This window comes from Pelodiscus sinensis, chromosome 14 (genome assembly GCF_052426305.1).
Source record: "Pelodiscus sinensis isolate ZL-2025 chromosome 14, ASM5242630v1, whole genome shotgun sequence".
NCBI classification, from domain to species: domain Eukaryota; kingdom Metazoa; phylum Chordata; order Testudines; family Trionychidae; genus Pelodiscus; species Pelodiscus sinensis.
The window spans coordinates 38,654,518-38,676,622 of record NC_143065.1 but is presented as its reverse complement, the minus strand read 5'-3'; the positions used below and the strand labels follow the sequence as shown (position 1 = coordinate 38,676,622).

At 45.4% G+C, this 22,105-nt stretch overlaps 1 protein-coding gene across 3 annotated transcripts in view; it reads left to right on the top strand.

Moving 5' to 3' along the window:
• The window catches only part of ADAMTS17 (ADAM metallopeptidase with thrombospondin type 1 motif 17), a 323,015-nt gene that overhangs the window by 42,571 nt on the left and 258,339 nt on the right, over positions 1-22,105 (top strand). For all 3 annotated transcript variants that reach the window (XM_075896952.2, XM_075896951.2, XM_075896953.2), the window contains exons 5-7: positions 11,387-11,470; positions 11,957-12,114; positions 18,741-18,784. In XM_075896952.2, the coding sequence (XP_075753067.1) occupies positions 11,387-11,470; positions 11,957-12,114; positions 18,741-18,784 (286 nt within the window). The remainder of the gene's footprint in view (positions 1-11,386; positions 11,471-11,956; positions 12,115-18,740; positions 18,785-22,105) is intronic.

Genomic DNA, 22,105 nt, shown 5'->3' with positions numbered 1-22,105 from the left:
CCTTACCACCTCCACCTCGTTTAGACCAAGATTGCTGATTCTACATTTATCTTTGTCACTCCTCATCTGTTTGAATCTCTTTACGGATTTCTTCCTTTTCTATTTCAAATTAAAGCCCTTTGGTCTCAAGGCTTTGCACAATGCTCCTGTACTGCGTTTCCTTGCCTCCTGTTTTCTAATTTGCATTCTCTGACTTAATTGCCATGTTCATCTCTTAGGGCATGTCTAGACTGTCAGCAGAGGGATGCAGATTAGGCAGGTGGACCTTGCAGATTAGGCAGGGATTTAACTATCCCGTGCCTAATTTGCATAAAAATGGCCACCGTGTTTTGCCGACTCAGCGCTTTGTCGGCAAAAAGCGGCAGTCTAGAGGGGGATCTGTCGAGAAAGAAAGCCTTTTTCGACAGATCCCTTATGCCTGGGAGGGATGCCGACAGAGGGATGCAGTCTAGACATACCCTTAGTGGGCTGTGCCCATGAAAGCTCATGATACTGTCTACGGCTATGTCTACACTGGCACCTTTTTCCGGAAATGCTTAAAACGGAACAGTTTTCCATTATAAGTATTTCCGGAAAAAGAGCGTCTACATTGGCAGGATGCTTTTCCAGAAAAGCCCTTTTTCCGGAAAAGCGTCTGTGGCCAATGTAGACGCGCTTTTCCGCAAAAAAGCCCCGATCGTCATTTTCGCGATCGGGGCTTTTTTCCGGAAAAGACTACTGGGCTGTCTAAACTGGCCCTTTTCCGGAACAGTTTTCCGGAAAAAGGACTTTTGCCCAAGCGGGAGCAGCATAGTTTTTCCGGGAAAAACACTGACAATTTTACAGTAAATCGTCACTGCTTTTCCAGAAATTCAAGGGGTCAGTGTAGACAGCTCGCAGCTTATTCCGGAAAAGCGGCTGCTTTTCCGGAATAAGTGGCCCAGTGTGTAGACAGCCTATGCATTTTGTTAGTCTATAAAGTGCTACCAGACCATTTTGGGTTTTTTTAAGTTTACCTTTTCATGGGTTTGCTGTGCTGTCTTCTTGGAAGCCAAGTGCCTTCCCACTATCTCTTCTGATCTCCACTTTAAAGTATATTTCTTCAGCTCATCTGTGCTGCCAGCTATCACTGTGTGCTCCTATTCTAGTCTAGTCTGAGCTTGCATTTTTCTCCATTAGAATGAAAGCTCCTTAGATCCTTTACAAGTCCACAGACGAATGTGTAAACAAGCAAAGAGCTGTGTTAGTCTCATTTCACTTTTTTTAAAAGCTCCTCAAGATTTGGGTTCATGTCTGTTTCTGTAACTATGAGACCATTAAAAACAACAAGGAGTCCTGTGGCATCTTCAAGACTAACAGATTTATTTAGGTATAAGATACTGTGGGTAAAACAGCTTCATCAGATGCATTGGAGTGGAAATTACAGAGGCAGGGGTAGAGATATGTACTAGTAATATCAAAAGAAGGGAGTTACTTGAGACCATTACGATTTTGTTTTCTTATTAACTACTCCTCTGTTTCTCTGAGTCTACTCATAGCAATAGCCATTTTGCAGGCAGGTGAAATTCAGCTAGTTAAGGAGGATGGACAGACAGACAGACACACCCCTACACCCTTCTTATAAAAATATTCCCCTTCTTTGTGTTTGGTTTTTTTTTAAATTACCCTTCAAAATAAAATGCCATTCAGGCTAACTGGAGATGCTGGTTCTTTTTGAATGGGGAAACCATAATACAGTAAAACTCCATTGGTCTGGCATCCAATGCTCCGGCACACCTGATGGTCCGGCACCATCAGGAACCCACAAGTGCTCTGGGCAGCCAGACAATTGGAGCTGCTCTGCGCCCGGCTTCCCCGATTCAGCCGCTGCTGAAACTGACCAGCAGCTGAACCAGGGAAGCTGGGTGCAGAGCAGCTGGGGTGCTGCCGGGTTGGTCCCCTAGCGCCGCCCCTCGGGGCTGTGGAACCAATCCGGCAGCACCCCAGCTGCTCTTGGGAATGCCTGGGACAGAGCAGCTGGGGTGCTGCCGGGTTGGTCCCGCAGCGCCGAGGGGCGGCGCTACAGGACCAACCCGGCAGCACCCAAGCTGCTCTACCCCAGGCGTCCCTGATTCAGCCGCTGCTGAAACTGACCAGCAGCTGACTCCAGGAAGGGGGGGCTATGAGGAGTCTGGGGTGGCATCCCCCCCACCCCACCCCAGACCCTTCATAGCCCCACCTTCCAATAGTCCGGCATATCTGATAATCTGGCACCCCCTGAGTCCTAAAGGTGCTGGATTATCGGAAGTTTACTGTAATGACTTCTTCTCTGACTTGTCTTCATAGCTTGTCCACCTTTTCAGAAGAAAATTGTGTGATTAAAGTGATTCTGAAATGCACAGCATTAGAAAGTTTGGAGCTTCTGAAAATGCTAGGATAGGCTCTCAATAGTAATAGCCGTGCTCTGAGCTTTAATGAAGGATCATATGTAGATCATCTGGTTTTTTTGGGGGGGTTTATTAATTTCATTTTGGGGAGTTTATTTTTCGCAATTTTTGCGTGTTATGTGGATGATGAAAAATTGTTCTTTCCCGGGCTTTCCGGATATATTGTAATGAGCCATGCATATATTACTCATTACAGTTGTACATAATATTAGAACTGGCACTACATTAAAGCTCACTAGGGAACCGTTAATGTGCACTTGTAGGGTCTTCATGGACCGATGGATTTACAACGTCTTGTGCACTTCAGAAATCACATCTCCATAGTCTACATTACTGCTCCATGTAGACAAAGCCCTTAGAAACAGGTAACCATTTATGATGTCTTTCTGGTGTTTATTAGATACGCCCGGATATTTTTGTATTGGGAGTGTCTTGTGGTATTTATTGGTTAACAGTTACGCTGAGGTGTACTTAAGGCATTTGACAATCTTCCAGAACTTACTGTAAAAATAAGCAATTTAGACTGATTCTGTAAGCATTTCTCGCTCTGTGGGCAGCCAGCTGTCAGGGGGTTTTAAAAACCATAGCATGGTAATTTAAAAGTTACTTTTATTCTGTAATCTCCTGGTTTCATAAACCATATTTCAGAAGACATATTTTCATTGTTTTTTAAATTTAAGTGCATTTTTGGATTTAGATTGAATGTTGATCGCAAGTTGGTTTTGAATTTGCCTCTTTGTCAGGAAGAATACAGCATGGGTAAGTAATTGTAGTGTGTAGTCTGAATTCTCCTGCAGCTGTTGCTAAGTCGTGTGATTAATGCAAAAGCCTCTTGTAGCAGCAAGCAGTAACATGAAGTTAACGATCCCTTGAATGTTAAGAGGAGGAGGTTTTTATATTGGCCTTTAGGAATAAAACTGGTTTACTCTCTGCAGTGTTCTTTTGGTCTCTGACATGCACAGTTCTCTTTTTTTTTTTCTTCAGAAATACAATCCTGCATTTATGATCTGTATCTTTGTGCCCATTTTCTGGAATATGTGGGCCCAGGAGTTCTCATAGATATTCGGCCACCTTGTACATGCCCTTAAGACCATGATCTAGAGCAATGGTTCCCAAACTTTTCAGCATCACGCCCCCCCTTTCTGATTTTTGAAAAGCGCACACACACCAAAAAAACTTGTTGCGGGAAAAGAAAAAAAAGGAACTGAGCGGGGCAGCAAAACTTGATGGGGAGGACTGAGTCACCTCACACCCCCCCTGGAATTTCTTCACCCCCCCCAATTTGGGAACCCATGATCTAGAGCCTTTTATGATGAGGGCCGAAGACATGAAGGGAACAAATATAAATACGTCACCATCGTCCATAGGTTCCTTTTCCCCTGATGGCTGGAACATCCTCCCACAGCTCTGTGAGAAAGTTTTACCTCAAGTAAACCTTGTAAAGAGACGTGCAGAGCGTTAAATATTAAATGTTTTATAGCGTCGCTTGTAAGCTCAGATTTAGGTGGGAGTTAGATCCCATGGCGCTTTTCAAAACAAGTAAAGGGAAACCTTGGTAACCTGGCTAACACTCTCGCTCATAAATGTGGTCTGACACCCAAAGCTATGCAGGAGCTGCTGTTTGCATGCAGAGCTTTGAATAGAGTCACATGACCCATACTCAGGCTTCGTAAAGTTGAGAACCTACAACACACAATCTCACACTTGTGCATGCTCCTTGGTATCTGCACCTCCCGTCAAGGGAGCTCTGGTGGCGTTTATTTCCTCTCAGTCTAAGTTCAGTCTGTCCGGGCTATGCTCTGTGCACGAGAGGGGAGGCCTGGGCCAGTTGGGCCAAACAGGCGTTTACTTTCAGTGTTACATCCCTGTCAGCCTCAAAGAAATAGGGAGAAACGGAGGCAGTTGTGGAACAGGACGCACAGGATGAGCCGCGCTTCCTGCCCCAGGTGGTTCACAATCTGAGCAAGACGCCAGTGAGATTCACTGGAGAGAGAGAGAGGTGGGGAGACGCTGGTGGAGGGTGCAGCCTTGAAGTGTTGGTGATGTGTAAAGGATGGGGCAGTGTTCTAGCAAACCTCTGACAAGGTTGTTTGCAAACTAGGAATTTGTAAATTACCCGAATAGGCAGAAGAGAAACTTCTTTTGAGACCTAGGTCTTATTCTTTTGTTCTTCTCTTGGTTTTGCTCTGTTCCTTCGTTGTTCTGTGCCTGCTTTTCCTTCTACAGTCCCCCTTCCCTGTGTGCTTTTGATGACTCCTCACGGTGTAATATAATCTATGCTATCATGTGCCGAAAGTGTTCGTCTGCTATGTACATTGGACAAACGTCTCCGACACTTCGCCAAAGAATCAATGTCCACAAAACAGACATTAGACAGGATCACAAAGAAAAAACAGTTGCTTGCCATTTCAACCAGAAAGGACACTGTCTCAATGACCTAATCACCTGCATCCTACTTCAGAAGACTTTCAAATCTGCACTTGAAAGGGAATCCTCTGAACTGGCATTCATGCTAAAATTCGACACTCTCCGCGGGGGGCTGAACAAAGACCCCAGCTATCTTACCCATTACAAAGATAGCTTCCCCAATTATCACCTCTAATACTATTAACTCACAGACATCTACCCTTCCCCACCTCTAATATCATTAACTCACAGGCATTCACCTTCCTTCCCCCTCCCCCCCCGCCCCCCGCATCCCCCTTCTGTTCTGAAATGTGATTTGTCCTTTTCATGTGTGTTCATTTTTTTAAATTGTATCCTTTGGTATATATGGCTGTGACTATTTTCTTCCACTATTTGATCTGAAGAAGCGGGTCTGGCCCACGAAAGCTCATCATCTAATAAACCATCTTGTTAGTCTTTAAAGTGCTACATAGTCCTGTATTTTGTTTCAGCTACACCAGACGAACATGGCTACATTTCTATCACTATTCCTCACAGTGTGTGAGTCAAAAGTGTGCCACGCGCGGGTTGGTTGCTTGTTCTCCCTCGGAAAGGGGCCAAAGGATGAGCACGACCCTCCATGGTCTCTTCTCATCCCTTGTCCTCAAGCCAGTGATTGAGAATCCTCTGTTGCTGTCACCATGTCTTCCTGGGCCTCTCCGCTCCCTGTATTTGCAATTCTGTAATTGCAGACAGTGATTATATGGTTAAAGCCTAGCGTGGTGATTCTTAAACTCTGGTGCCTGGAGCAGTTGCTGGTGGTCTGCAAAAAGCTGGCAGGTTATGTGCTGTTGGCTCTCCTTGTTCCAAACTGCCTGATTTTATTAAAAAACAGTAAAAATACAGGAAATGTCCTTACTTTTCCAGGCCAGGAATGGATGTGGTGGCCTCGGGGGTGTGAGGCAGTCACAGGTGGGTGGGAGGGTGGTCTGGGTTTTCACACAAGGGAAGTGCCCATGAGTCAGTCTCTGTATTAACACGTCGTCCTCACCCTGAGAGAACATGTGAATCTCCACACTAGGAAACCCAATATCCCCACTGTAATTATCTCCACCGTTGGTTCATATTGTGCCTATGGTCAGTCGGGCACAGTGAGTTAACATCTCTGATACTTATTTTAACGGCGGTTTCCCTCAAGGGTTAGGTGATTAAGGCAGAGGTGATGCTTGGTTTGGTATAGAGAAGACTTCCTTCGCATTAAGGATGTTAAATTTTGATTAATCACCTAATCAAGTAGTTGATGGAATTTCCATCGACTCCTCGATTAGTCAGTAAGGGGTGGGCACTCTATCCCAGCTGTGCCTCTGCCTTTTAAATGTAGTAAAAGCTGCCCATTGCTCTTACTACATTTAAAAGGGAGAGGTGAAGAGGGAAACCTAGGACGAGTGGGGACTGCTTGAGTTCCCGCTCACCCTGAGTTCACCTCTGCCTTTTAAATGTAGCAAGAGCACCGTGGAGCCGGTGTTGGGGGGAACCAGCTTTTAAGCCAGCTCCTTTCAGCACCGGCTCCTCCCATCCCCCCTTGCCGCTTCTCTCAGAGACGCAGCAAGGGCGAGTGGAAGCAACTAGTCGCATCCTTAGTCGACTGTCCGATAAGCTTCTGCTTATCGGATAGTCGACTAGTCGCTTACATCCCTGCTATAGATAGCTTGTCTCTGTGAGCATTGTAGAAAGTAGAAAGCCACTCACAGGTCTGAGCTCTAGATGTTTTTTACAGAGTCAATGTGGGATAATAATAATATAAGGACTGGTCTTATTTGGGTTTCTACAGCTAGAACTTCTTAAAGGAAATGTAGCTTCACATATCTGCCCGGTGCTCATATGGCTGGTGAAAAATATAGACTTTCCAGGCTGCTCAGAAGAAGGCAGACAGAAAATACCCAGTGCCCTGAATCCCTCCTTATTGCTGTCTCGAGACCGATTTAATATGATGTAGATTGTAAACTCTTTGGGACAGGGATTGTGACTTTCTACGACTGGTGTGAACTGCCTAGCTCTTCTGAAGCACTCACCAGTAAAATAATAACGAGAGTTCTTCCTGCAGCGCCAAGTCTGTCACATTAAGAGTTCAGTTTTTCTGTCAACTTGCCTGTGGTGTTGCAGCATTTTTGACTAGGAGTTTATTTGTTGGCCATGTTGAATTGCTCCCGTTCTCAGCTACCAGACCTTTGTGGATATATGAGATTTCACCTGCCTTTGGCTCGTGACCTTTCACTAACAACTGAAGGAGGCAGAGGAGGAAGACCCCTGGAGATGCTCTCTCTTCACTTTTGAACTTGTCTATTGGGAGAGAACATTGGAATTTTTTAAATGTGTTCTTCTAGTGTAAGTCACAATGCTGATGTCCTCAGTGGAGTTGAGCTGCTCTAATACACTCAGGCCTTGAGAGCAATGCCTCCGACTGGGAGCTTGCCTGTCCAGAGCTCCCCAGCCCTTCTCTGTGTCAAGAAGCCTTCAGCTTCCATGATAGTCAGGTCCCTTCACAGCTGGAGCAAGAGGGAGAGAGTGTCTCCCCCTCCCCCCTCCTCCAGGAGCCCTTATTTATACACCCCCTGCTGGGCCCTAATTGGCTATATCTGATTCAGCTGCAGCTCCATCATCTTAGCCGACTCCCAGGGCTGGATTTAACCCTTCTTAGGCCATTGCAGGTCAGATGCCCCGTCACAGGGGGAAAGGAGGTTGCTGTTGTTCTTATCTGCAGTAAAGTTTGCGTTTAAATGTGGATGTCTTTAGATGTATTTTAAAAAATACAAATCAAGAAATTGCAAAATGGTTTGTTCTTAATTGTGACTAGGGCCAGACAGAGGCATGGGTGAGCCGGGCAGCTGCCCAGGGCGCCAACCGATGAGGGGCGGCTCATGGCAGCTGTAAGGGGCGTGCGGCGTCCCTTACAGCTGCCGTCAGGAGCCTTGCGCCCGCTCTCGCAGCGCCGGCCAGCAGTGCTCTTCCCCCCACGGCTGCGGGGCCAGTGGCCGTGACCAGCCCGCGCATGCACCGTGTGCCCCAGGGGGCAGGCCCATGCTCCCGGGGGAGGGGGGGCGGGCCTGCGCCCCACAGGCGGGCCTGCACATGCACCCTGCGCCCAGGGGCGGCGCCGTGCTCCTGGGCCCAGGGCGCCAAAAGGGCTCAGGGCAGTCCTGATTGTGACACACAAGGTGGAGAGCCACATATTGGCCGTTCACGCCAATTCTGGGTACACTGGAAATTTCTGACTGGAAAATAAATCAAACCCTCTTGGAGGTGAATGGGAGTCACGACTGCAGATTATCTTGGTGAATCCCAGAACAGTTTGCTAGGCTCCATGCAGGCAAATCCCCTGCCCTCAAAGCCCCTCCTAGAAGTCTGGGGGGAACCTTTTCTGAGCCAGTTGGCCAGATTGGGACATAAGTTTGCCCTCTGTGGATGGAGCACTGGCTTTATCCCTTAGTTTATTTAATGATGTTACAAGGAGGAGGGAGAAAAATGATTCTCCTAGGCCTCTGGTGATAGGACAAGAAGCAATGGGCTTACATTGCAGCAAGGGCAGTTTAGGTTGGCATTAAGAAAAAGCTCCTAACCATCAGGGTGTTTAATCACTGGAATAAATTGCTTAGGGAGGTTGTGGAAACTCCATCAATGGAGGTATTTAAGAGCAGGTGGTTCTTCGAGTGCTTGCTTATGTCCATTCTGTCTAGGTGCACGTGTGCTGTGTGCACGACTTCTGGAAGCTTTTTGCTGTTTGCAGTACCCGTTGGGCCAGCCGAGGAGCCCCCTGGATTGTACCCCTGTGGGCCCCTCAGTTCCTCCTTGCTGCCCATGATGGTTGCTGGAAGGCTTAGCTTGCAGATCTTGCAAGTGCACCCTTAGCACCTTTTCTTCTCCTTAATTACTTGTAAATAGTTCGTTCATTTGTAAATAGATGGTAGTTAATTGAAATTTCAGTGTAGACTTAGGTGTTTGCACTTCCTGGAAGGGGCGGGGGAAATCTGGGGCCTCATGGCTTCAAGCCAGAGGGGTGCCTGAAGTGTCTTGGAGAGGGACATTTCACTGACTGCTGCAAGATTTGCAGGTCATTCAAGCCTAGGATCAAAAGAAAGCACGATTCTAGGCTGAAAGGGCTCTTGATGGAGCCTGCTCTCCAGCCTGTAGCACCGGCCTCTGCGCCGCCTGTGAGAGACGCCCAAGTTTTGGTTCATGAGGCAGGTGCCACACTGAGGCACTCTGTGGCGTCAGGCTGCTCTGTGGCACTGTGTCAGTTCCCAGTGCCGAGAATGTACAAGAAAGCATGGAGAGGAAGATCTCCGTCAAGAAGGGAGCATCCGCCAGGGGAACACCCGAAAGCTCCGTCCTTGCCCAGGCACGATGTTGCTCCCGTGCTGCATAGGCAAAGCTGGCTCTGTACAGGCAAGTAGTCCGGACGTCCAGGACCTGTCAGTCGAGGAGGTCTCCGAACCGTTGACCCTGGACATGTTTGCTATGGCCCATGAGATAATTGAGCTCATGTCCTTGTTGGGCCCAGCACCACATAGGGATGACTGCTGCAAATGGTCCCATACAGTGAGGCAGCCGGCACCGAAGCCTACGGCATGGAGGGCTTCCCCATTGGCACCAGCTGCCGTGCCCCTGACTCCATCGATGGTTCCGACTCAAGGACTGGTACCAGTCCCAGCACCGGTGCTAAGGATACAGAGCTTCTGGCAGTCATGCATGAGCGTGTGTGTGCACCTAGATGGAATGGACATAAGCAACACCTCTCGAAGAACAACAGTTACCAGGTAAGTAACCATATTTTAGATAGACATCAATTAAGGATGATCTGAATGGTGCTTGGTCCTGCCGTGAGGGCAGGGGACTGGACTTGATGCCCTCTTGAGGTCCCTTCCAGTTCTATGATTCGATGATGCTCTGTCTTCATTTATACAAGCCAATAATGTTTGAAAATGTATCACTTATTTCATGTCAAGCTGGAGAATAAATCTACCCAGTTTAACGCTGAGTCTCCATGTGGACCTGCTGCTGCACATGGAAATTGCCCCGGCTTGCTTTGAAATGGGAGTAGATCACAGTGCACTAGGGAAGTATTAGCGCAGAGCACCACAGTCCCTATGGCCAGTTAGTGTGCAGCAGGCTCATGTGGGGTAGATTTACTTCCCAGCTTTCTGTGAAATAAGTGTTCATGTGGACCTGGCCTAAGAGACTGTTAGACACCTCTATAAGTTAGGTAAGTAGGACCAGCAATTGTACGCATGGGTAAATGGGACCATAGAAAAGGAAGGTGAATTTACGAAGATCATGCAGGAAGTCAGAGGGTTAAATGTGGGTTAGTACTGAGGAGCTGCTTGATCCCAGTTTGGGCCTTGCTCAAAGCCACTTGACTTAAATACCATCTTTAGAATGTGTGTAAAATTAAGTCCACACTTGAGTGCTTTCATGAGTAGGGAAAATTCAGGGGTTTGAAAATGTGATCTTCCCCCCAGATATGTTCATCTCATGGGTTCCTTGCAGGAAGAAGAAAAAATCTGGTCTGCCGTTCTGTCTGTAGCCTGAATAACATTTAGAACCAGATGAGATTGGGGAACGAACAGAGCCAGATCTTCTTCTTGTTAGTCAGAAAAATCTCTTCCATGGTTTTGATTTTCTGTTTGAATAGGTCACGTGGCATTTGTCCCAAAGTTATAAATAGTTTAAAATACATTATAATATATAATTCCCCGCTTCCACCTTTTCTGATGTGGTCTAGGCAGAGCAGTTGTGCAATCTGGTGAAATGTAATTCTGGGATCAATTAGAGTCCCTGTGTTCTAACCTGTAAATGAGGTGAACTCTCTGAGCTAGAAAGTGAAATGTGGAGATAGCAGGAAGGTAGTTTCCGGCACTATTTTTGTATTTCCTGAGGCTTGTGTCATTATATGCTGACTTAGTATTATTTTCTTATATAAGATATGAAAACAACACCGGGAAATTGCTTTTCATTCTATTTCCTGAAGTCTAAAACACACCATTATTTCATTTTTGCATTTAGATAGCACAGACATTTTAAATTTTGAAAGTCTGAATTAAGCTACCATTTTTTAACAAGTGTTTGTTTCTCAGGTCTCTAGTTTCTTTTTGATGTTCTTGGAATATATTTCCCTTCCTCCATTCTCCACCATTTCCCTTTGTTACCCTTCTTAAACCACATTGGTTCTGGTTCTGTTTTTTTTCCCAAGGACTTGTTTGTTTTATTGGGTGAATCTGCCCTAGCTGGAAAACCTTGCTGGAGGGGTTGTGTGAAAAATTGTTCAGAGTGGTAAAGCCTAATGATATGCATTAGAGGAAAATGTATTTTATTTGACAGTTGCAGCTGCTGCTATATGTCATATACTTTGGGTTAAAATGGCATCATAGGAGTTCCTTTTGAGAATTCTATATTTGTGTTTAATATCGTGTGTGTTGGATTCAGCCAACTTTTTTCTTTATATTTAGCGGGGTCATAATTTTGGTCGTCATACGTCCTCTCATCTCTTCTAGTTATTTTTTTCTTTTTTGACATTCTAACATGTTGTCACATTTTGACAGGTGTACAACATGTTCCAACACCAGAGCCTCGGAATTAAAGTCAGCATTCGAGTGACTAAGCTTGTCCTCCTTCGAAACCGTCCTGTAAGTTCTTCAAAATGTTTGTACAGCGTCAATCACCAGATAGGCTGGGGAATCAGAAACACCGTTCTCAATTCTGTGAACCCTTTGGGCCTAATGCCCCTAAGGAAGATTGCTGCTGTTACTAGCTGAGGGCGTTAGTACTTTGATGCTGAAAGCTCTGGTGATGCACGTGTAATCACAAGTATAATTTTGAACTGCGTATTTGTCACCAGTGTTCCCTGTAAGCTGTGCGGCCTCTCAGGAGAGATCCAAATGCCACCCAATTGATTAGCAGAGTACCCACAGCTGGGTTTTGTTTCTACTAGTGGTGCACACCCGCACATGCCTCAGTGCACACAAAAATGTATTTCTGTAAAAATCCACACATGGGTGGAAAAGATTAGCGAGAGCGTTGTTTGTCACCTAATAATTGTATGCTACATAGACATGTGTGTCCCCTTGTGTGCTCAATCTTTGTGTCTTTGAATTCCTTTTTGTTTTCTAAAGGCAAAACTGTCCATTGGGCACCATGGGGAGAGGTCTCTGGAGAGTTTCTGTCACTGGCAAAATGAAGAGTACGGTGGAGCAAAGTATCTTGGCAATAATCAGGTTCCTGGTGCAAGAGATGATACCCCTACAGTGGATGCTGCTGTCTTTGTTACCAGGTACAGGGGAACCGTTTTCCACTGTGCTGATGTTTGTCCCTCTTTCATGCTAGCACGGGGCATGCTGGGTTGCATGTGTAAGGCCGACAGACCCAGGTCATTGGCAGTTACAATTGAACCTGCGGGATGAAAGCTGTGTGCCTCCCCTGCATGAGCTGAAAGCTAAATGAGCTCTCAGTTAAGGCTGTAGAGCAGACTTCACTCTCTTGTCAGTAGTCTCAGTGCTTCTGGGTCACGTATGGACAAGACAAAGCGGACTGCAGTGATTTGTCTCGATTTTTTTTTTTTTTTTATTCTTCTCTGTGCCAATGAAAGGTCTCGCTCCTCTTCCAGTGTTTTACACAGTTCATGTTCATCCCTGCTTCCTCTACATAACCCAACAACAATGAAAGGGACAGTTTGTAGGTGACGTGTGTAGAACTAGCACTTATTTACTTGCTTTACCGTCGCATTGATCCACCATTAGAACTTGCTTTCTCTGTTGGTACATGGCATAGATAGTAGTTTCCTTTTGTGACTATAGTGATCAAATACGCCATGCCAGAATAAGGTTCAAACCCCCGGGATGTTACCCATAGTGACCGATGGGACCATCTACAGCTGTATCTAGATTAATTCTCCCTCCTTGTACTTTTTTCTGTCTAATATGAATAGAAAAAATGTTTCCACATCTTCTTCTATTCTTTAAAAATTGCAGCTGTGATTATTAAATTAAAGTATCCGGGGAGAAGAAGGATTTTGAATGTCCATAGAAAGCAAAGATTTGTGACAAAAAAACGGAGGCTCTTCCAGTTCTGTATATGTACAATAGCGTCGATATTCTGTGGGAAATGATTTCCCAGTTTCCCAACGTTTTCAGTGCACCATAATGAATTTGCCTGGAGAAAATCTTCCTGTATCTTTATACATCATGGATCTAGATCTATGCAGAGCTACTTCACCAAAGTCCATGTGAAAAGGCGGCCATTATATAGCAACATCTCTCATGGAACTGATTTAGCCCAATGACAGTGCAAGACAATGACAGATAATAAATCAAGTAAGTAATTTCTCCTGAAAGGGATGCATTTGGTGAGTGCCAAGAGATTAAATGGTCTGTCATCTAAATTCGAACAGCAAGTTAACAGTTAAAAGCACAACTGCAAAAGATTAATTTCAGAGCACATCATTGTTCTAGAGTCTTATCTGCACAGGCATTTATTTCACATGTTTCCCAAACGTTTATGTAAATGGTGTCTCTCATTTATTAACAAGGGCCATTTAAAAATCATTTTTCTCCTCCTTAAAGTTGCTTACACAGTTTGAACATAGCTGAGGAATGAGTATTTTGACCTGGGTTGCACCATATGTATAGGGCTGCTGTCCATGTCAGAGAGCAGTCACAGGGGTGTCTACACAGCACAGTTATTTAAAAATAACAATGTGAGCGTCTAGATGCTTCATGGAGGTTAGGTCCATCAATGGCTATTAGCCAGGATGGGTAGGAATGGTGTCCCTAACCTCTGTTGGTCTGGAAATGGATGACAGGGGAGGGATCACATGAGGATTACTGTTGTAATCCCTCCCTCTGGGGTATCTGGTATTGGCCACTGTTGGCAGACAGGGTACTGAGCTAGATGGACCTTTGGCCTGACCCAGTATGGTCGTTCTTATGATCTTACAGCAATTCCGTTATTTCAAAATAAATTCATAATAACGGACGGCTTATTCCGACTCCTGTAAACCTCATTCCATGGGGAATAACTCCTCTTCAGAAATAGCTATGTTGAAATAGCTGTAGTGTGGATGCTCCACTATTTCTGTTTCGAAATAGCTCCTCCCCAGGGCCATTCTGAGTAATTACTCCCCAGTGTCTCCTGGAGATCTAAATCGAGATTGCGCGTCCACATTAGAGTAGTCTGGCTTGGACTAATTTTGAGGCTTCCCTGTAGTGTAGACACTATTTTGAAATAAGCTATTTTGGAATATATCTTCCGGAATAAGCATGCTGTGTAGGTGTACCTTAAATGAACAGGATTCTACAGTTTGTTTTCAGCAATTAGAGCATTTTTAAGTCCCTCCTGAAAACACTTTCTATTGTTTCTAGAGACAAGTTGAGTATGGTAATCATTTCAAAGTACCAGGGGATGCTAATGATTGTTGAATAAAACTGGGCTGTAGAATATACACTCAGTGATTGCTATGCCCGTTCAGTGGGCTAGTAGAGTTCCTCAAAATATGTCTTTATACAGGTTGACCCTCTCTAGTCCTGCACTCTTGTCTGGTAACATCTGTGGTCCGGCATGATTTTAGTGAGCCGATGTCAACTTAGCATGGGTGTGGCCAAGTTTCCTGCAGTCCCATAAAGTTTGTTTACAGCCACCAGGCTTGGCTCTCAGTGTTCCGAGCTTTGTTTAGCTCTAATTTACTCCTCAATGTCTTCTAAGAGCCCAGTAAGCAGTGGAAGTGTTGGTAATGCTGCTAGACAGTATTGATCTCCTATGGTTCGGCAAATTCTCTGGTTCAGCACCAGTCAGGGTGCCACTCTGGAAGGGTTCAACCTCTATATGATTGTGCAGTTTCCTCTGGAGCTGGTGCAGGATCCCCTGTCTGCTCTGTATTCAGTGCAGTCATTCATGCCTGGATCCAGCAAAGCACGTAAGTATACTCTTAACTTCTTAAGCAGGGTGAGTAGTTCCTTTGAAGTCAATGGGAGTAATACACATCCTGCTTATAGTTAAACATGTGCTTTATTGGATCAGGGCCTAAGTAAATACATAAGATATTTTAAACTCTCATCTGTGCATCCAGTTGTGCTAATTTCCAAGACCAATCTTTTGATCCTGTGTGACACGGTGAGGCATGCAAATCATTCTGATGGGAGTTGAGCATTGGCGCGGAGAAGTGGAGCATTTCGTCTGAGCCCTCTGTCTCTGCAGCTTATGAAATTAAATGCTTGGTGTCGTGCTAAACGAGTTGGAGTCAGAACTGTAAAGATGCTCTCTGGGCTAAATGAATTTGGAAGGTTTTGCTGTAATAATAGCTGGAAAGCTGCAGCTGCCTCTAGTTTGAATAATAGGCTTGAAGAACAGCTGATTGTGTGAGGGGAAAATTGGGCACAGGACCATTGGTGTTCCTCAGATGAACCACATCCATCCAGCACAGTAGGCCAGCAGCATGTAACTTCAGTGTTTTCCCATTCCTGCAGTTCGAACCCATTCCTGTTCCTGCAACATGAAGGTTGCTTGGAAGGTCTCTGATCCAGCAGTTCTGATTCACATAGCAGGGGAAATAAGTTTCTTCTCTTGGCATTAGAAGCATGCATGTGTGTCCCTGGATCCTCCCCAGACTGTGCAGATGGACCAGCCACGGCGGAGATGGAAGCTAGAGCATGTCCAGCAGAAATAGCTGAGCCAGAAAAGCAAAAGTTGGATTTTCAGCAGCTGCAGCTGCTTGAGAACTGAGACTCTTTAGGGTCAACCTCCAACCTCCAAAGAGAACTTTGGTTCCAGCCTGCTGGCTGTGTTTGCGAAAAGGAGCCATGAACAGTTTGCTTCTGGGAATTTACCTTTGCCTGACGACGCAGAAAATAGGTGTTTTTCCCATTTGTACTCAATAGTGAGGGGAAAATCCCTCGAATGGATTGGTGGGTGGCTTCTTACAAAGAAAGGCAGAACAAGGGATCACGTGATGGAAGGAATAGGCAGCAGGTTTAAAACAAACCAAAAAGAAGTACTTCTTCGTGCTACGCACAGCCAGCCAGGAGATGCTGTGGAATCCTAAACGATGACGGAGTTCCAAAAAGAATTAGATAAGTTCCTGGAGGTATTGTCAGGAATACAACTCCATGCTGTGGATGAAGCATCTGACTGCCCTATACTGGGATAGGACAACAGGGAATTGCCCTGTTCCTTCCATTCCCTCTGAAGCACTTGGCACTGGCCTCTGTCAGAAGATGGGATACTGGGCTAGATGGACCATTGGCCTGACCCAGTATAAGTATGTCCATTGTTATGTGCTCTCATTATGAAAGTCAAGTGGTAAGTATGACCTAATGCGGAATGGTTGGATGAAAGGTCCCGTGGCAGAAGGATAGTTTTTGGGGTTTGGGGAATGACCTGCCATGCTGCACATTGCAGATGAAATGTTAGATTTCCTTTCATTGCTTCACTTAAGAGCACCGCCACGACCACAAGAGACCAGCCCTCTTAGCGGTGAGGGATTTTCACCTCCATAAAGTTGGTCATAGTCTGTAAGTTGTGCTGAATTATTTACAAGACCGTTATTTTTGTGGCAATTTTTCCGAGTTGACTTAAACCACCCGGCACCATTCCTGGAAGAACTACAGCGAGCACAAGTGGCAAGACTTGCGCTGCATTATTTGCTATGATAGACAGTCCCATAGGAGAGATTCATTTCTAGTGATGGCCCCATGCCATCTACTAGTAGTTGAGCTATCTGTTGACACAATAGAAGCATCTGTTTGATTTACCAGTTTATATAACATAATAAATCCTTAAATAAACCTCTGTCAGGCTGGCTCTGGGAACTCAAGAATTGTTCTTGTGCCAGCTCGGTCAAGAGCAAATGTCAAGGTGTCAGACAGAGCAGTGCAGCTCTGAAAAATGAAATCCCCAGCCAGGCCATGGTGATGGCTTCCGATTATTATTTTTTCTGCCTGATTTTTAACCCACTGATGGTCGTAGTCATAGCTCTTTTGCCAGGAAATGTAAGCTCGGAAATATGCAGGGTGGTTTTTTTAATATGAATGTTGACAGTTTAATATGGATTATTTTCAATTTATTTATTTATTTATTTATTTGCCAGCTTAAGCTGGGAATTTTTTTTAACAATTTGAACAAAGGAGACTGGTGGTGGCATGGATCCAAGTCTCAGTGACCTGGAAGTTCAGGATCTAACTCCATTATTTCTTTCTGAAAAATCCCCTTTTTACATTTTTATTCCAGCAGGACATTCTCTTTACCTTCTCAAAAGCCCCAAACACACTACCCCACCTGTGGGTTTATTACCAGACACCCACAATACACGCGAATAACTTTTGCATCTACTTACCCTGGCTAGGACAGGCAGTCATATCTGTGACAGGGCTGTTGCTTCCTCCAGACTGAAGGGACTCTTGGCTCCTTATATCAGCTGCGGTACATTTGTTAGGTGCCTCAACTATAAGGCACTGCTCTGGGATAGCTAGCACTCTTTGCACGTGCAGGAGCTGAAGAGGAAAGTTCCCAGAGGGGAGGAGATAACCGTGGAGGTGCTCTGACACAACTAAAATGAGGGTGCAAACCTTATTTTATTTTTTTAAAAATACCATATTGGAAATTGAGCTGAAAAGTTTCTTGAAGGAATATTTTTGTGCTATTTGGATATTATTTAGATTGTAAGCAGTTTGGGGCAGTGGCCATCTTTTTGTTCCGTGTTTGTATCACATCTAGTGCAATCAGGTCTTCGTTTTGATTGAGGCTTCTGGGTTTTACTGTGGTACAGACTAATAATAATGATTAGGTTTCTATCCTTGTAAAACCCAGGTGAGACGTGAAGGTGGGAAAACAAGTTAGTTGAACTCTTTGGACCCTGGCGAATTGCTAGTGTCTGTTTCAAGTCTTGGATGAAAAATCAGGCTGGGTCCTATTTTTTTTTTTTTTTTAGTCCGTTTGTCTACCCTTAACATGAATATTTTACTTGTCTCTCCCCGCCCCCCCGCCCCTTGCTTCTTTCTTTAGCTTTTTCTTTTTTCTTACTGTGACGGTGAAGCAAGAAAACTGTTTCCAGACCAAAAGAATTAAATAGATTAAAAGGGGGAGTATTTGAGAGAGCAGCTTTTATTCACAAGTCACAATAAAAAAAACCCTTGTGAGCAGGTTTCAGAAGGCCCTTAAGCAGGCCCAGCATTAGACTTGCTGGGGCCAAGGCAGAAAGCAGAAGCCCTGCCACGTGGATCCAAAGTCCAGGGCTGAAGTCAACACCCGAACAACACAGCTTTGCATGGGGCCTTGTGGCTTGGGGTCCCGAGGCAGTTGCCCTGCTTCCGACCCTCTGACGCTGGCCCTGGCTTTTATATGCAGAAACCACTTTTGTGGCACAGATGGGCCATAAAGTTTTCACAGCCTGCTGGAGAGGTCTCAGTAAGAGAGAGACTGAGAACCCCTGATTCGGACCCAGCTTGTTCCCTAGGACTCAGTGCTACATACCTGTGTACATTGCCCCTGGATTTCTCCTCCCCCAGTTTTAGACTTTGCTGCGGGCTTGCATGACGACACCTCCTTTGAAGTGCAGTACTGTGTGAAAGTGAGTGGCCCCGTTTTAGTTGAGGGTTGTTGACAAGCTCTGATGTACTAGAAACATGTGGCTTCCTGCTTCCTAAGATGACCTTTCTCTCTTCCATGTCAGATCTTCAGAAGACTAGGTTGGATTTTGAGTGTAGTGAGTGGAACTATCAAAATAACTCTTGAAATAAGTCAGGGCTGTTACTTGCTATTGTTGTGTTCCTACACAGCAGTTAAGGGACCTTGATGTCCCTAATAGCTGGGAATGTTTCAGTGCTTGGGCTCGTAGACCACTGCTTTTCTGTAATCTGTTCCTGGAGCACAGCATACACCTGACTTGTGCTTTTTTTTTTTTCTTTTTAGGACGGATTTCTGCGTACACAAAGATGAACCCTGCGACACAGTGGGTAAGTATGTGCAAGAGGAGGAGTATGTTTTAAATTCCAGCTCTGTATTGAAATGACCAGCTTTCTGGGTGACTTCTTTGACTCTTGGATTTGTCCTTTTGCTTCTGTTGTTGATATGACAATGTGCCCATCCTGCAAATACGGATTAGTCTGCATGGACTTAGCAGCTGACAGACAATGCGTGCCAAGTGTCCTATTTCTGGCCTTAATTGCCTACATAACATTTAGATCTAAATGGCAGTTACTGTATATGCCTGATGCCAGAATTTGGCCAAGTGGGATTTTTTTCTGCTTCTTTTGTCTGTCTAAGATTATGGGACCTATGCCATCTCTGAAGTATTTCATTGTCTCTTCCCCCCTCTCCCGCCCCCCCCCCCCCCCCAGTATCAAAAAGTAATAACACCAGTAATGATATGTTTCTCCTTTCCCAACCTGGAAAAGAAGTGTGTAAGGGGTGGGTGTATCAGAGAGAGTAAAGGAAGAACTTCTCCAGGGAAATCCAGATTGGAGATCTTCTTTCCCACCTCTCACTTCCTAACTACAATGAATTGTATCTCAGCTCTGGTTTTTCATTGGAGGGCATCACTCCCTAGTCCTTGCATACTCTGATTTGCTTAGGTGGACTGCATCTCTGCTCTCCAACTTTTCTCTGGTCACCACAGAACCTGCTTTAGGAGGCATAACTCAAGATGCTGTTCATGATTAGCATATGAGCATTTTGCAGATTTGCTTCAAATCCTAACTGCCTTTGCCTCAGTTTCCTCATTGCAAGTGAATCTGGTTTCGTCGTTCATCCCTGCAGGTCTCAAACTGAGTTTGGTTTCTGAAAGCTGGCGGGAACATCATACTTCATGCTAATGGAGATAAATAGCTGGAGAGGGTTGGCTTGTGGGACGATAACTCTAAACATTCTTCAGTAGGAGGTCTGAGACTGTATTGTGAAAATCACGTCCCAGAACACATAGATTCTTCCGTGTTTGTGGTGTGGAGAATAATCATAGCAGATGAAGGAAGTAAACAGAGAATTGAGAAACATAAACATTCTCTGTTCAGATGTTAACAAGATCTGTGCTGTATCTCCTGACTTTCCAGTGGGAATTCTTCACAATGTACTTATTCTCTCAAAGCCCAATGGAGATGATGCTTCCACTAAGGAAGTGTTTAAACTGTGTACCTGAGTCCGGATGTGGCTTCTGTATAGTACATGGTCCTCTCTGTGCAAAAATAAAGCTGATGGAAGACACATGCTCCTACTTAACAAATGCATACTGTGTTCAAAGCTCGTTCCTTGTTTTAAAGACAGCATTAATGAGGATCCATGTTCAGGAATTTTCTTGCCACATTCAATCTGGCTGAGGAGATATGATGATGACGCATCTCTTCTGTTCTTGCCATATTGGTATAGTTTTTTCCTCTGGCTCATGTGGGATTCTTACAGAGATAGTGGAAGATAGAATGGTGTATTCCACTTTTGTTTCCTAGTCTTTGCAAGTGTGGTGTTTTCCCAGCCCGGTGAAATTTGAACATGCTGTCAAGAAAATGAAGCCAGTCCCATCTCCTCTGTGAAATCATTTCTTAATGTATTTATTGTCCACGCCCCTCTGGGTAACTTTTTCTTCCTCCTCCTGAGAGGGGTATATCCCACACTTTGGGAAATGGTTGTGCAGATCTTTCTAATATTAGGTTCTTCTTTGAGTACTTGCTCATGTCCACGCTACATTAGGTGTGCGTGCTCACCATGTGCACTGGTGTGGAAAGCTTTTCCCCTTGCAGCATCTGTGGGGGAGCAGCTTAGGCAGCCCTGGAGTGGTGCCTCCGTGGTGCGGTATAAAGAGCTGTGCACACTCCTCTCCCCCTCCGTTCCTTCTTGTCGGCAGTGATGGCGCATCAGAATTGCTGTGCTCTGGCCAGTTTGCCTGTGTTGTGAATGCAGTTGTCTTTAGTGTATATAGTTTCTCTCTGTAGTGATAGTTGTTTTTGTTAGTTATAGTTGTTAATGTCTGGGGTGTAACTTTTCTAACTCTGAAGGCCAAGGGGAGGCCTGTGGCCCATCTTGGACCTGAGGGGCCTTAACAGTCACCTGTGGAAGCTCAAGTTTTGCACGGTCTCCTTAGCCTCCATCAATTCTGCTCTGGATCTGGGAGACTGGTATACTGCCCTCAACCTGAAGAGCACGTACTTCACACGGCGAACTTTCCAGGTCACAAACATTTTCTCCATTTTATGGCGAGGCCCGATCACTACCAGTTTACAGTGCTTCCCTTTACCAGTTTAAGTTCTTCTGGAGTGCCCAGATTTACCCATCCCTTGATGACTGGCTGTTCAAGAGCAGCTCCAGGTCCCACATCCAAAGCAATATAGTGGGCCTTCTAGACACCTGTGAGTCCTTGGGGCTCTTAATTAACCACAAAAAGTCCATGTTAATTCCAGTTCAGAGAATAGAATTAATTGGGGCGGTGCTCGACTCGACTTGTGCAACACCATTCCTACCCCTAGATGGATTGCTAGATGGAAACAGGTGTTCCTGTTTCCCCTGATAATGGCCAGGCTCTGCCTGTGCTAATTGGGCCATATGGCCCTGTGCATATTGTGACAGGGTCAGAGCAGATGGGTACAAAAAAGTAGAGGAGGGAAGGTACCTTAAACTCAGACTGAGGAGGTCTCTGTTCCCAGGGTAAAAAGGAGGGGCTGGTCTAGAACCAGCAAAGGCAGTCGGGGCACTTGTGAACACCTGGGGCTAATTGACCAGGCCTGCAGAGTCAGGTGAGCCTGGGCTGATTAGGACACCTGGGGTTAATTAGGGAAAACCAGTTGAAACTGGTTATCAAAGGAGCATGCCTACAGTTGGTGGTGGGCGTGTGCAGCTGAGAGGATGAAGGAAAGCACCGCTGGGAGTAGGAGGAAAGAGACAACAAGTGGACACTAGGAGGCCGAACCGGAGAAAACGAAGGTGCTGGGGAAAGTGTGGAGAAGTAGCCCAGGGGTCCTGGAGCGGAGAGTTCTGGCTGCCCACCTGCCTGGTATCCCTTTATGCCCCATTTTGGGAAATGCAACTCAAGTGGTTGGCTGTGGAGCTGGAAGGGTGAGAGTCGCTTCTCTGGCCATCTGTTCTCCATCTGCCTTGATTAGGATTATCTCATTGTGTTATAATGCAGTGGTGTAGTACACGTTTTGAGACTGCCCCAGTTTTATGGGAGTATCATTTATAAGGCAGAAGTGATTTGAGAGGTTGGAGTAAATTCATCAGCTTGTACTAAAAGGGGTTATCAATACACTGAGTGAAGAAAGAGAGAGTTTCTTGATGGTTTGGCTGCACCAAAG